Source organism: Strongylocentrotus purpuratus, unplaced genomic scaffold (genome assembly GCF_000002235.5).
Source record: "Strongylocentrotus purpuratus isolate Spur 01 unplaced genomic scaffold, Spur_5.0 spur5_scaffold_9, whole genome shotgun sequence".
Taxonomy (NCBI): domain Eukaryota; kingdom Metazoa; phylum Echinodermata; class Echinoidea; order Camarodonta; family Strongylocentrotidae; genus Strongylocentrotus; species Strongylocentrotus purpuratus.
Genome location: NW_022145615.1, coordinates 22,725,495 through 22,740,237, shown reverse-complemented (window position 1 = coordinate 22,740,237; position 14,743 = coordinate 22,725,495). Strand labels below are relative to the sequence as shown.

The window sequence follows — 14,743 nt, the reverse complement described above, 5'->3', positions numbered from 1 at the left end:
TGACAACTCAATAACGGTCGTTATTTTGCCACAAAAAGACATTTTTGAAGCCCTTTCGTTTTGAGGGAAGTTCTTAATTGGTATCGTATTTCAAATGCCGTTGAAATTAAACCTTTTCATTTTTTGGCCTGCAAATGGGACACAGTACCTTTAAAATATTCAATTTGATAAATATCTAGAAATAGTGATGCCATAGCATGTATATCAGGTTTTTTTTTTATCCCGTATACATTGTCCACGTAAAATTATTTTATGCATAAATATCATTTATGAAATATGTACTGAAAACATTGTCATTTCAGTTATAGAAAGGCAAAATAAGGTAGTTTCAGTATTGCAAAAGGTGTTACTTTCATTTCTTATTCCGTTAATAATCATGACTCATTCATAAGGAAACAATCTGATACTTCGTAATAAACTGACGGTAAAATATTTACACTTATAATGATAGTTGCTTAATAAATCCATGTTACTTTCGAGTAAAAAAAAAGTGTGTACATCGTCGTGGCTATATCACTAGTGCCTTGTATATGCCAGACACTGCATCGTGTCCAATTAATATTACAATGCATCAGTCATTAATCTAATGGGATTGCAATCATATCGAACAACGGCCACACAGGTGTCGCTCTTGCAGACCTAGTGAAAACGTTTCCCTTCAGTATGCTTCACGAGGGTTGTTGGTTCCTTGCGTAGTTCGTTCTCAATTAGAGCCTTAAAAATTGTCAGTCACATACGTAGAAAAATACACGCACACGAAGTAAAGTACTGTACACGTGATTACGCCATCTCTAGTTTAAAAAGAGTTGTACACACATTTAAAATTGCTGCTAATTAAATGAATATACTTGCATACATAACTTTTGCATGGATAGATAGATTTTAAGACGGCAAGATCCGGCCTGGATGGCACATTTTACATTTTTTTTTACAGCCATCCCCCCCCCCCCCACGCCATGGTACAGCAGTATTTTCACAACAATGCGACTGCCCTGCAGTCGTGGTGGATGTTGTAGGGGGGGGGGGGGAGGGGTGGGAGGGAGGAGGTGTCAAATACTACCCGTCCCTCTCCCCCCTCCCTCTTCGACGATTATGATCAAATACACTTTGACAATTCAAGGGGAAACTCAGTTCACACATGCTACTTTTTTCGTTAACTGCACGATGCCATATTAATACGGATAATACCAAGATTATGCAGCTGTACAAGGATGGCGAACTCTTTATCCATGGTATGAACTCTGTTCGATGTCTTGCAGGAGGACTCATCGAAATAGTGGTACGGCACGCTAGTCTTGTTCTCCCCAAATCGCTCCGAAAAGGGCCAAAAGCCATACAGTTCCACCTCATCACATAACTGGATGGCGGTTGTTACCATATAAAAACCTGCATGGTAAACAAAATGAAATGATACGTATTTGTCCGTCAGCATCATATGTTCTCACTTAATCATCATTATGGTATAAACATTTTTTTAATAAATCGCAGATGAAATCTAAAATGTCCTTATCCTCCAGCACTTTATACATGGTTTTGTCTTCTCACTAATTCAAAGCACTGATATTGAGTAGATTTATGATCAAATATGCTTTCAGATCGAAACTCGAGTTAATCAAATTTATTGGTACGGGCCCATCGAGGTTACAGGAATATTTCTTGGAATACAGCTCCCGAGAAAATGGCTACTACAGATTTCGCTAATATCTCCGATCTAATTAAGGTATTGGTTTTGTTATGGCTATTTATATCCCCCATTAGAATATTTAGTTTAATTGGATTTCAGTTAGTACAAAGACTTCAGCATATGGCACAAACACACATCTGTCATTGCAACGCGGTATAGCGTGAGGATTTGGCCATCCGCTAAATAAAGGTGGGCATCTGGTGTCTGCGCATTCTCGCTGGAGTACAGAAATTATTATTTGAGTTATATCCAACATTGATATGTACCTTGAACTTCTGATCTTATTACTATTAGTACTTGCTATAAAATGTGAGGTCTTAATGCCGCGACGGCGGGAATGTCTGTCTACCGAGTTACACTTTAAAGATCCACAGATTGGAACATCTTCGACCCTATCTACGGCCTTCGGGATAGCGAGGCCATCTATCCTCAGTCATGTGACCACATTTGACCAATCATATTTCAAGATTCCCTGTGCGTAGGAATAAATTAGAAATTATCTTACTCTGACGTCACAGATAACATGTACAGTTGTAAAGGGGAATGCTGTTCTGGTTCTACATAATTATATTTGATCACGTGAAGACCTCTTGACCAATCTATGAAAAAGAAATATTCTGGAGTGGGATACGAAAAAATATAACCCTACTACGTAAGTGATTACCAGTAGATAGCCTTGCTCTGATATTTCTCTCAAGCCAAAATTCGGCCACGGATTGGACATGCATGGGATTGGCACACACAATTTTCAGTTGCTCCCGTTTCAAGTTTCCCATGGCCCTCATGATGGTGGAAATTGGAATGGCAAATCCGTGACACACTGACAGTATCACGCCATTGAACTGCGACATGAAGTCATTGAACTGGTCGATTTGTTCGTCTACCTTGAGGCTTTGGTACCTGTATAGCAAAAAACAACAGAAGATGTAAAGACAAAGGCGTGAATGATAAAACAACAGTAATGTACAGAATTTGATCATGAGGGGATCGAGAGAGGATGGAGAGGGGGGGGGGGGTGATTACTTCGTGGTGAATCAGTTCTCATAACTGTAGGAACCCATGTTCTATATTAATGACCCATAATTCCAAACTACCAAGTCCCTCGCATAGGACTTACCGCATAGGTCCTCCTCGTTGCATACCTACACAAACATTCTTTCTTTGCACTCGGGTACATCATCAATTGATAAGAGGAAGAGAGCGATTAGAGAGAGAGAAAGAGAGAGAAAGAGAGAGAGAGAGAGAGAGAGATGATAGCAATAGAAACTTTACTCTAAGATCTCGCCATTTCTTTCGTTATTTGTATGGTTGATTTTATTTTGTATCCTGCTAAATCAGAGTATAGTTTGAAACATCATTTCTTTTCTCAAAAAAAAAATCATGGTTGATTTACCATCTTTCTTCTTGGAACATACAAACAATGTTTTAGCAACATTCATTCTAATAGCTGATAGAGTATCATATCTGGGACTTTGAAAAATAAATTTGCCACTAAACATAACTCCACAGTTCAAAAGCTACTCGTCTTTTCAATAATGAAAACCGCAAATTTTGGACATACCTAACGTAAGACTGGCCCCCCCCCCCCCCCCTCCGTTGTATACAATCAAGAATGCTAATTCAAAAGACCTTCAAACATCATGAATTAAGTGAAAATATGAATAGACCTGGGACCTGTTTCACAAAGCCTTTTTTCAATGGCAAATTACAAAATCAGTGACAAATCTTCTGATAACCATTCAGAAGCAAGGATTTTATTAGCTTATAACAAAAACTGTCATTCTATGAAATATGAATATAGATCACGAATAGCGCATGTTAGATTCGAGTTTGAGTTTTTCCGTTTGCATCTAATCACAGCCTTTTATTCATTTCAAATATTGTATCAAGTAGGAACAGATCAGGGCCCCTTCTTACAAAGAGTTGATATCAATCACAACTTATTTGTGATTGATATCAATCGAAACTATGTACATAAGAGATAGGAGACTGCAAACTTGCGAATGATTGGAGAACTTTCGATTGATTTGGATCAATCGCAACTCTTTGTAAGACGGGGCCCTGGAATTGTAAATGTTTGATTTCAGTTTGATTTCAGTTTGATTTTCTTCTAGAGGCATCGAATCACAACCTTTTATTCAATATACTCGGGTTCATCGTGGTAAAGTTACTTTTGGTTCCGGCGTCTCGTTCAAACGGCACCAGCGGTGGGATGTTGCATCTGTTGGATAAATAGAGAGGAAGATTAATTTATTGCAAGAGGTATAAACAACAGCAAAAATAGTACTACTACCACTACTATCGCCAATAATTATGTTAATATTAACAACAGCAAAAATCGATAATGTGGATTTGCTAATATATGTATCTCGACCGAGGTGAAGTAATAGGTATCTCACAATGCTGGGCTAGCCACATCGCTAATAATACTGCTCTTTCTACGGGCTCTGCAATTATGATTATTACTCCCAGAATTGCCAGGTACCAATTAAATACGCTTGGTCACTTTTGCATAAAAATTAATAGCATTGATGTCACCTTCCATGGAAACGTTGATTCGATGGCTATTGAGTGATGTTATCATGGTAGTTTATATCAATAAGGCGAACATTGACACTTTAGCAAGTCAACAGACGCCCTGTAATAATCAGATACAGACAATCGTGGAAACAAATATAGATTTATATAGGTTCCTGCACATTTCATAGTGTTTTTCTTTTCTTGTCTGGGTTTCCTTTAAAGATAAAGACGAGTTCTGGTCATGAGATTGCATTGTGAAAGAAACGTTGTGGAATCGATCAGAAAAGGTTGATCATCTAGCATATTAGTATTGGTGTGTACTGCAAGGTTCTGGAATCATCAAAATTATGAGAAATTTGGCCCAGTCTTGGTTACAAGCACTGTACACAGAAAGATGTATAAGGGACTACGCGACACGAGCGCGATATCTATCAGGTCTAAATAGATATACTAATTTACCAAATATATCAATTAGTAGGCGGTTTCTCGGCAAAATTTGTATCATCACGTACTAGTCAAAACATATTCTTTCACATGATTGGTAATAAGAGCTTCCATTTCATTTGTTGAGAGGGGGGCGTTTCCAAAACTGGTCTTTACCTTTAAAATGATAAGGGTTGTCAAACAAATTTGATGATATGTAACTCTGTAGTCTGATTAATTTGTCTATTACTATCACCATTGTTTTTAATATTATGAAACAATATATCTTTTATGTATATTTTGTTATCTGTATTGTATCTGCATGTGAAATGTGAAACCAATCAACTCAACTAAACTAAACTCAAAAGTGCACGCGATATGCAGTGTCCACTATTATAATAGCTAAAAAATAATTCCTAGACTTCATCCTTGTATGTTGAGAAAACAGAATTGTAATTAGATGCATGTTTGGACTGGAAGGCACAGATAGTAATCTAGAATACAATTATCCGACGCCTCTTGAACTGCTGGAAATCATGTACAAGTTGCTTCCTTGTATTTCCTAATATTGAAACCCACTTATATCAAATTGAAGCAGAACATGCAGATGTAATGGCCTATTGCTTATTCATGACACATATTTCAAATATTGACATCAAGAAAAACCAGGTGAATAAATTAAGTACTTTGGAAAAAACGGGACAAGTAAGATTCAATTCGAGGTGAAACAAAGATCATATTTACTGCCATAATAAAGATGGATTAAATGGGTTCGTATCCACAGTGACAGGCAGTTTAAAAGAGGAAGATAATACTATCTTAATGATTATGCTCCTGAGGTGAAGATCGGATTACGTTCAACATTATGACTAGTGCAATCATAATTTTGCATAGTTTTGAGTATCATGATTATTTGTTCGTTCATCATAAAATGTAACATGATCGTAAATCAACTCGAGTGCCATTTCGATGCCCTTCATTATATCCAACATAAATCGTTGTGTATTACTTTGTCATTGATGAAATGTAAATTTCTTTTTCGGGGTATTTTTTTTTTTTTTTTGCATGTTGGAAACATATGGAAACGTTGTATCATCCGCTCAATCTGACTTACGTGCATAGAACAAATAAACATTTTTGGAAAAGTGAAGTTTTCTATAAAAATTGGGGTGCCCGGGAGGCACTTGGGCAACCTTTCAAAAAGTATAATATAACAAAATAATATGCAATTTCTCAGTACTTTTGTCGGAAAAAACCTACAAATCCAGCACAATGTCGTCTCTTTTTGCATTGGAGAAGAGCAAAATAGCGAGTTTCAATCACACTTCGACCGTTCTCGTAAGCTCACACTCGTTCCACTGTGGCCAGGCGGCTCTGGGATGAGCGGCTAATGAATATACTAATCGTTAACTGTCTTCTGGTATTAATCTTGTTTTGATTGATTGTATATTTTTGTCGGAATACAGGAAACATTACAAATGACAAATAACCTTCAGCGTCTGAAGTCCCGGATGCACGCGCAAATAAACAGCTTCTAATGACGTCATTGGCGCTAAAACGGCGTCTTGTAAAGATGCATTTTCCATCAGCCCCAAATTTTATTTACGTACCGACATTCTGTTAAATGATTTCCGTTTTGTTTTTCAAGAATCCACTGCTTTCTGCTCCACTAAACGTCCATATGCGGAGTCGTTTATCAACTAAATGTATTCAAATTTATGGATGCATCCTTCCAAGGTGTTTGCGGTGTTGAAGCATTTCATCCACCTGCTATTATTCTTTGTACTCAATTTGCCAGTACGCAAATTTCATTTTGTTTTTATAGTTTCATTCACTAAACAATAGCAATGTGTCCCTATTGTACATGTAAAGTGCCTCTCCCATTATTGTGTCAAAGTTAATTTGCCTTGACCCATTCAGACAATGGAACGACCTGCCTGATGAAGCCAGTTTGCGGTTAATTTCTTTTATAGACAAATCCAAGCAAACGTTTCCAAATGGAAATTAAATGATGTTCAAATTGTGTGTTATAAATATATGTAACCTGGGGCGTTTCATAAAGATGTGCGTAAAGTTACGAATGACTTTACAAATGATTTGAATATGAAGAGCCAAATGAGATGCCCAAAGTCTTACGTGACATTTCAACAAAGTGTGACTGTATTTCCAATTATTTCAATTAAATTGTAGCCAAAAATACACTTTGCATTAAAATAATTTGTTAATAATGACAAGGTTAATCTACATATGTATATTTCAACTTTAGCTTATGCAATTAAAAGGATTTGAGAATCCCATTGAGCTCTTCATAATCAAATCATGCATAACTTTATGCACAGCTTTAAAAAAACACCCCCTGTGCACATTTAAAGGTAATATGTCCCATTTGCAGCCAACATCAAATTCTGTAGAACTTTGCAGGAATTATGAGTATGTGAATCTTATGTGAAATGTAAACATAAGCAGTGTCCTATTATTCAAATTATGCAAGAAAACCTGTTTACTTTCTAGACTTCACTATTCAGTGACTGACTGACTTTTTTTTTTTCTTTGATAAAAACATACCTAAAATGAGCTGTAAAGGTAATTTACATACGACCATTCGTACAAGGGTATGAAAATCAGACTGTTACTATTATGATAGCAATCGCTAAAGTTGATTCGACAAGTAATGTTCGTTAGTTTCCCACTTAAATACATTTTCAAGCCCTTTCGTTTTGAGGGAATTTCTGAATAAGTATTATCTTTCAAATGCCGTTGGAATTTAACCTTTTCATTTTTTGGCCTGCAAATGGGACATAGCACCTTTAAGAAGGTGATGGGTTAGGCCGTGGAAAGTGCCTTGATGGTTGATTTTTTTTAATTTGCCTTTACGATCGTATTTCATTATCATTATTAATCTATCGCTCAACTTCAGATGTAAATATATCTGGGTTTTCACAGAAATTTGAAAACCAAATTAATGGCTTTCCATGACTCTCCATGACACATTTTAGCCTTTTTTAATTTTTTTATTTTACTATGACCAGAGAAGTACAATTTTCATATGGATTGTGGTATCCAAGGGGCGTACGTATACCACGCCCGTTGTCAGTTCAACTGGAAGGTTGCTATAGCGACACACGGCCCACACCCACGATTATTTTCCATGATTTTCCACGACTCTCCAAGAGAATATATTTTCCCCTGACCGTGGGAACCCTGATATAAATTATGGTCAAATAAAAAAGATTCATTCTGCTTGCCTGAATACGTAATCGTGCTTATCGATTTCTTTTCCACAACCACTGTGTAGCATTGTACCGCTGTTGCCAACAACTGCACACGAGCGATATCTCTTTCCATGAGATAAAGGATTAATCTGCAGGAATCGGGTCAAAAGAGTAAAGAAAAGTATAATGTTATACATGTGTAATGTCATAATAATAATAATATTGGATATTTATATAGCGCATATATCTACCTTGCAAGGTGCTCAAGGTGCTCCAAAATTACCCTGCTATAATTTTGGATATTTATATAGAGCACATATCCACCTTGCAAGGTGCTGCAATATTACCCAGCAATGCTAGACTGCCGATTATTATTGTTATTGCAGGTATTGAGTAATGATTCGTTTTCGATATTAAAACAGATAAAAATATCGATTTTGAAGGTTTCAGAAAAAACAATAAATCTTGATGTCATATAGGCATCAACCATTGGATTTTCTCAAAACCATATACACCGGAAGGACTTGGTTCGTTCCATTGGATCTTCGAATCGGGTCGGGTTGTCGGGTAACACGATATTTTGTGAAAAAATGGCCCTTTCTTTAAGAAAGATCAGTTAAGCTAAAAGAAAATAACCGCAATTGTTTTCAAAGATGGCCCTTCAGATAAGGCCAATCTTTTAACATGTACCGGTACATTTCTGAAAGCATGCCAATACAATCAGACAATGACGAAGTGTCGATCGCTGGCCTTTTGAAGAACTCTTCGGGAATTAGGGCTTGGTTATTTATGAAATTTCTTGTAACCCGACGACGCGAAGATCCAATGGAACAAAGTAAGCACGCCGGAACATATTTCTGAATTCTATATCACACATCCAACAGCAAAAGGCCTCTTATTTCAAGAGTAACAACAACTACCCTGCCGATACAAAACCAAATCAATACACGTACATAACGAAATAAAGGTCACAACACAAGAAATCTGATCATTCATACATTATATCCTTACATTTCAGGAAATAAATTCGGGAGTATATCTGGATATTTCCCCCCAAATATCTTTCCTGTGTATATTGCATTCAGGAATCATATTTATACACATGATGAAACATCAATATTTGCATTGTATGTCTATGTTACCTTTGGGAGTTGTTTGAATAGTTCTGGTGATATGCCATTAAATTTGTGGTTGAATACAAACTTGGCTCCTTCCTCCTCTGTAATGTTCTCCTGATGTAGAACAACCAGCCAGCTGCCACTCAGCTCCGAACGAAAGTTTGCCAGCTCTTGTCTGCAAGTAAAAGCGTACAAAGAAATGAAGTTCTTTAAGCCTCGGTCACAAATGCCATTACGAACTGCTACGAACGTACGAACGATTTTCAGACAATGGAAATTCGGTAAGACGATGGAAAAACAGGGAGATTCGTACGAGCGCATCGTTCGTACGAACTGCTACTGTTTTTGTTATCTACATTACTTTTTTCTTCCAGGAACCTATATTATAAAAGCCCCGCTTTTTAATAGGTTCCTCACATTCTACATTATCTATTATGTGAATTGAGAATCAATGACATGTGCTCATTTACACTACAATTGTAATGTATTATTTGTTATTTGATATGTATGTTTATATTTTCTGTAAAATGTGGAACATTAAACTTGAACTTGAACCTTTGTGACCGTACTTTTAGGGAAAAACAGAACAAGGAAGCACTTAAATAAAGATACAGAAGTGAAACAAGGAATATTGAATAGACCATTTACCGCACTTGAAAATACATCTGGTGATTATTAGTGGAGAATTGTAAAACCCATTGTCAGCTATATATACGCTTGATACGAACGCGTGTATGATTGCAATGGGGCGAGCTAGGGCAGACAGCCTTCGACGCTATCTTTTATTTGGAATTTATTTCAGATATTTTAACTGTTGCTTTTCGAAAATCGGGGATGGAACATCAGATAATTGAAACATAGATTCTAGGTTCGTGTCCATGTTGAACATTTTTAGATCACATCTAACAATCTGAGACCCCACTCACAAGCATTTCATTTAAAGGTATTAAATCCATCCTCTTACGTTTTGATTTTCTTTGTTTTATCCTCTAGTCTTGTACTTATATATATATATATATATATATATATATATATATATATATATATATATGTTCATATGTATCTTTGCCTCAGCTTCTAAACAAAATCCTGGATTTAGCTCATGCTGCAAAAATAATCTATAAACCTTTAGATCAGTCATCAGAACCCCATGACTTTTACAAGCCGATCGCCTGTCTGATTATCAAGATATTTATGATTGTAAATCGAAATTTCGAAAACAGTTTTCTATACGGTTTTTATAACACTAACAGTCTACTGGAGGAAATGAGTATGACATAAACGGTCACTCAAAGATTTTTTATTTTTTTGAGGCACTTCATGATCATTTTGAAGCGCTTCAATACTATACGATATTACAGACACTGATACCACTTAGGGCCATGCATCTCATATTTGTATAACTGGAAACATTGTTAAACGATGCCTTTAATGTAGAGAATATATGAAACTGAAATAGAGATTTGGAAGCTTCAGTCAAATTTCTTTTTCGCTTCCAGACTGAACTTAATCGTCATGCTCTATTAATGGCAATGACTCGATTACTATTGCTTGTGATGACAAAAAACAACGGTAATGATGATAACAGTAATACTACTAATGATAACAAGATGATGATATAGTAGTAGTGGCAGTAGTAGAAGAAGAAGTAGTAGTAGTAATAGTAGTAGTAGTAGTAGTAGCAGTAGTAGAAGTAGTAGTAGTCGTAGTAGTAGTAGTTGTAATAATAATAATAATAATCATAATAATAATAATCGTAATGATAACAATAACCACAGTAACAATAACAACGACAAAAACAAACAAGCACACGAATTATAGCATTTTGTAAATAATCTTCTCACCTCATATTATCTCTTTTGGTAACGTTTGACCTCCATTTATTTTGCAGTACGCTTTCATATAGATATAGTTGTTGGTCTCCAATATCTCTAAAGTTCCATAGACTGCCAATGAAAGAAAGGTTCATTTCGTTTTGATAAATGACACTTTACATACATATATCATCGAAGATATTCTAATTTTGTTCATGTACAGGTTGAGACTTTCTAATATCTATCATTTTATTTTATCGGAATATGATTTCTAAAAAAACATTTCATGAAAATACACACCTCTTTATGAGAAATATATTGAAAGGAACATGTTTTGTAAAAAAAAAAAAAATGAAAACGCAAATGAATGGATGAATACTAAGAAGGGGGAATACAGTGTTCGAAACACCAGCTTGTCAAATGTGCGGTAGGGTTTGATGGGGAGGGTGCAACCAACCGAGTGATTAAGTGTATTCTACAGACAACACGTAGAGTATATACAATCATGTACATCAATAGAATCAGACAACTAAATTTATCATGCATTTATCATGCCAAGTAGATCGTATCTATGTAATTAGCAATTATTCAACCAAAATGATTGGTTGCAAAACATGGTTCTATTAATCAAATATGAAGCACTTCAACAATGGTGTGTAGATGGTTATAGAAAGAGGATAGACGAGAAAATAATGGAAGGATAAGGGATAAAAATACCGCGAAGGGTTAAAGGTAAAGACCAGTTATGGTCATGCAATTGCATTGTGAAAGAAACGTTGTGGAATCGATCAGAAAAGGTTGATCATCTAGCATCTAGCATCTGCAAGGTTCTGGAATCATCAAAATGATAAGAAATTTGGCCCATTCTTCGTAAAGTTACAAGCACTATACACAGAAAGATGTATATGGGACTACCCTATATCTCTCACAGACCATGAGAGAAACAAATTTACCAAATATATGAATTAGTAGGCGGTTTCCCGGCAAATTTGTTATCATCATGTATTAGTCAAAACATATTCTTTCACATGATTGGTAATGAGAGCTTCCATTTCATTTTTTGAAATTGGGGCGTTTCCAATACTGGTCTTTACCTTTAACGTTTAGACTCTAGTCGTTCGCACAGTACATTTGCTGAACTGGTTAAACAGCTGTGTAAAGAAAAAAGTCGCGGACGGGAGTATTGTGCGATACCCCTGTCACAGTCTGTTAAAGCGGAAGTCCACCTGATATCAAATTGGATTTAATAGAAGCACAAAAAAGAGAGGAACATGTCAGCGAAAGTTTGAGCAGAATCCGATTAGGAATAGGAAAGTTATGCATTTTTAAAGTTATCATTGAAACGCAATTGGAAGCGCTATGACGTATCTTGCGAGCTCCTCTCCTAGTTGCTCTGTTTGGTCTAACTCAAAGCATAATTCCTACAAAATACAAATGCCCCTCTAAGCCAGCTATTCTGAGTTTAAAAGGGTGTATCACCGACTACATTCATTATACGTGTAAACAAGGAAACGTGGAGAAGAAAGAAGAAATAGGAAAGGGAATAAGAAACAGGGGAAACAGAAGGAGGAGAACGGGTTAAAGGGAAAGTCCACTCCCAATATAAGTTTGTTTCGATAGAGGCAGAATAATAAGAAAATCAGGTGAGTGAAAGTTTGAGCAAATTCTGAATGAAAATAAGAAAGTTATGAATTATTGAAGTTGTGATCAATCAAATACAAATTGGCAACTCTGTGACTTATTATACGAGCTCTCCTTCATTTGCTTTGTGCATAATATTCCATAAAATCATGTTTTCTTCGTTATTGATGACGGAATATATATTTGTTCCTTGCAGGGGGAGTATAGAAACATATTTGCAATTATTATATTTAGGGTGCATGTATGGTTGAAATTTTTCTTGAGGGAAAATGAAAATTTTAGATTTTTTTAGTACTGAGCAAATGGAAGTTGAGCTCGCATGATACGTCATAGAGTTGCCAATTTGTGTTTGATTGATCACAACTTCAAAAATCCTAACTTCCTTATTATTAATCGGAATTTGCTCAAACTTTCACTGACTTGTTTCTCTCATTTTTCTACTCCTATTAAAACTAACTAAATTTCAGGGTGGACTTCCCCTTTAAGGAAAAGGAAAAGGGAAAAGGAGAAGCAGGATAAAACGAATGATGAAACGAAGCAGAACATGATGACGAAGAAGACGAAGGAGAAGAAGAAAACTGAAAAGAAAACTTGATGGATCTACGACTGCGTGCAGTCGAAAATGATGCCTCCGCCACATAGCGATTTTAAAAACCTAAACAGAAGCAATTTTTTTAAATTCAAGTTTGTTTGTAGTCCATTAACAGGTTATCAGAATATCGTGATTACCAGCTGAATTTCATATACATTTACGACCCTTTGATCTTTGACATAATGACCCTAAAATCTATTTACTTCATTTATATGGCCCAAGTTTGGCGGGAATCCATTGATTGGTTCTTGAGATAACGCGATCACGAGAACGGGACGTACAGACGGACATACGGACAGCCCGAAAACATAATGACCCGAATTCACAAAGAAGGTTTGTCGACAAACCTAGGTTTTCGTGCGTCATATGACTCGTTTCGACGCGTTTGTAAAAAACGCGTCAAAACGCGTCATATGACGTACATAAACCTAGGTTTGTCGACAAACCTCCTCTGTGAATTCGGGCCAATGACTCCTGCTACTTCGTTGCGGAGGCAAACAAAAGAAGAACCTTTTCGTAGATTTGATGTAAAGTGAAATTAATAATTTGGGAATCAAACCTTGTTTGTTCGTCTCGATCTCTCCTGTAAGTGATGGACCAATCTAGACCTTCGGGAGACATCATTATGGTGTATACGTAGCACATGACAGAACACACGAGAAGAAGAGCGAAAAGGTACTGTTTTCTGTTGAAGCTGGCAAAATTAGGCATCTTGCACAGTTGTGTCTGAGATAAATAAAGGAAAAACGATAATATTGAGTAGTGAATTTCAGTAAGAAAGTCAAATGTCACGGGTAGCTCTTCTAAGTCTTGTCAAACAGAAGATTTCAAGATGATTCAAGATTTATTTTATTCAATACTCGCAGGCTTTACGAGTGAATTGATACTGAATTGATATATTTAAAAAAAACATATACAAATTACAAACAGAGGAAAAAACAGATCCAAGTAAAATACAATGACATAAAAAGTGTACCCAAATTGCAAATTTAAAATTACAATTTAGAAAATATAAAATCAATGAATTAGGACATTTTCAATAAAAAAAAAAACTAGTTTATTCATCGCTAAAATCTATTTTCAATGTTTATATGTATAAATTGTGAATAAAGAAAATACGAACAGCTTTATGAAACACCCCCTGGTATTTCAACTGTGAGCTCGGTTTGCTTATTCACAGACATTACTTTGATGTACCGGTACCAGGCACGAGGATTTTCGCGTTTTAAATTCTAGACTCGTCCAGTTTGTTAACCGATTGGTGGTGAACAACATACACAGAGGGGAGTGATGACAATGAAGTGGTTTGGAGGTTTTAATGCTTCGTTACTTTGTAATGTGCATTAAATTTGAAATGCACACTTTTCTTTCACTCCTTCTTTATTATCTGTCTCTTGAGGTCATGATAACAGGAATAACATTGTTTTTCTTTTTCTTGTACCGATAAACGTTTACCACGGTGTGATAGAATATTCATCTTTCATAATCTAAATTAATCTTCCATGATTCACTTGGGACTTTATTTTGATGAGGTAATGGACTCGAACTATACAGTTCAGTTATAGAGTACAGTACTTCCTCACTCTAAGTGCAGGTTAACCAGGCCCAGGATTGGACTCGATGTCACCACACACATACAGTTCAAAATAATGTAAAGCAACTGTCGAGTTCGAATAGTAGTGAATAGGACAATGAAATTACTTAATTGCGTTGGGAAATCCAATTAACCTGTACAATGA

General features: G+C 36.0%; 1 protein-coding gene across 1 annotated transcript; it reads right to left on the bottom strand.

Moving 5' to 3' along the window:
* Nucleotides 1–209: 209 nt before the first annotated feature.
* LOC764935 (sia-alpha-2,3-Gal-beta-1,4-GlcNAc-R:alpha 2,8-sialyltransferase) lies at nucleotides 210–13,945 on the bottom strand. Its single transcript, XM_030977154.1, has 7 exons — nucleotides 13,564–13,945; nucleotides 10,802–10,903; nucleotides 8,982–9,132; nucleotides 7,873–7,988; nucleotides 3,816–3,905; nucleotides 2,349–2,584; nucleotides 210–1,386 (listed from the first exon to the last, which is right to left on the bottom strand). Exons 1-7 carry the CDS (start codon nucleotides 13,713–13,715, stop codon nucleotides 1,154–1,156), a joined length of 1,080 nt encoding a protein of 359 aa, XP_030833014.1. The 5' UTR covers nucleotides 13,716–13,945; the 3' UTR covers nucleotides 210–1,153.
* Between the last annotated feature and the right edge of the window lie 798 nt (nucleotides 13,946–14,743).

Coding starts and splice junctions, on each gene's coding strand:
- LOC764935 (XM_030977154.1), bottom strand. CDS start 13,715: ATGCCTAATTTTGCCAGCTTCAACAGAAAACAGTACCTTTTCGCTCTT. Junction 10,904..13,563: donor GATCGAGACGAACAAACAAG/GTTTGATTCCCA, acceptor TTTCATTGGCAG/TCTATGGAACTTTAGAGATA. Junction 7,989..8,981: donor TATTCAAACAACTCCCAAAG/GTAACATAGACA, acceptor CGATTCCTGCAG/ATTAATCCTTTATCTCATGG.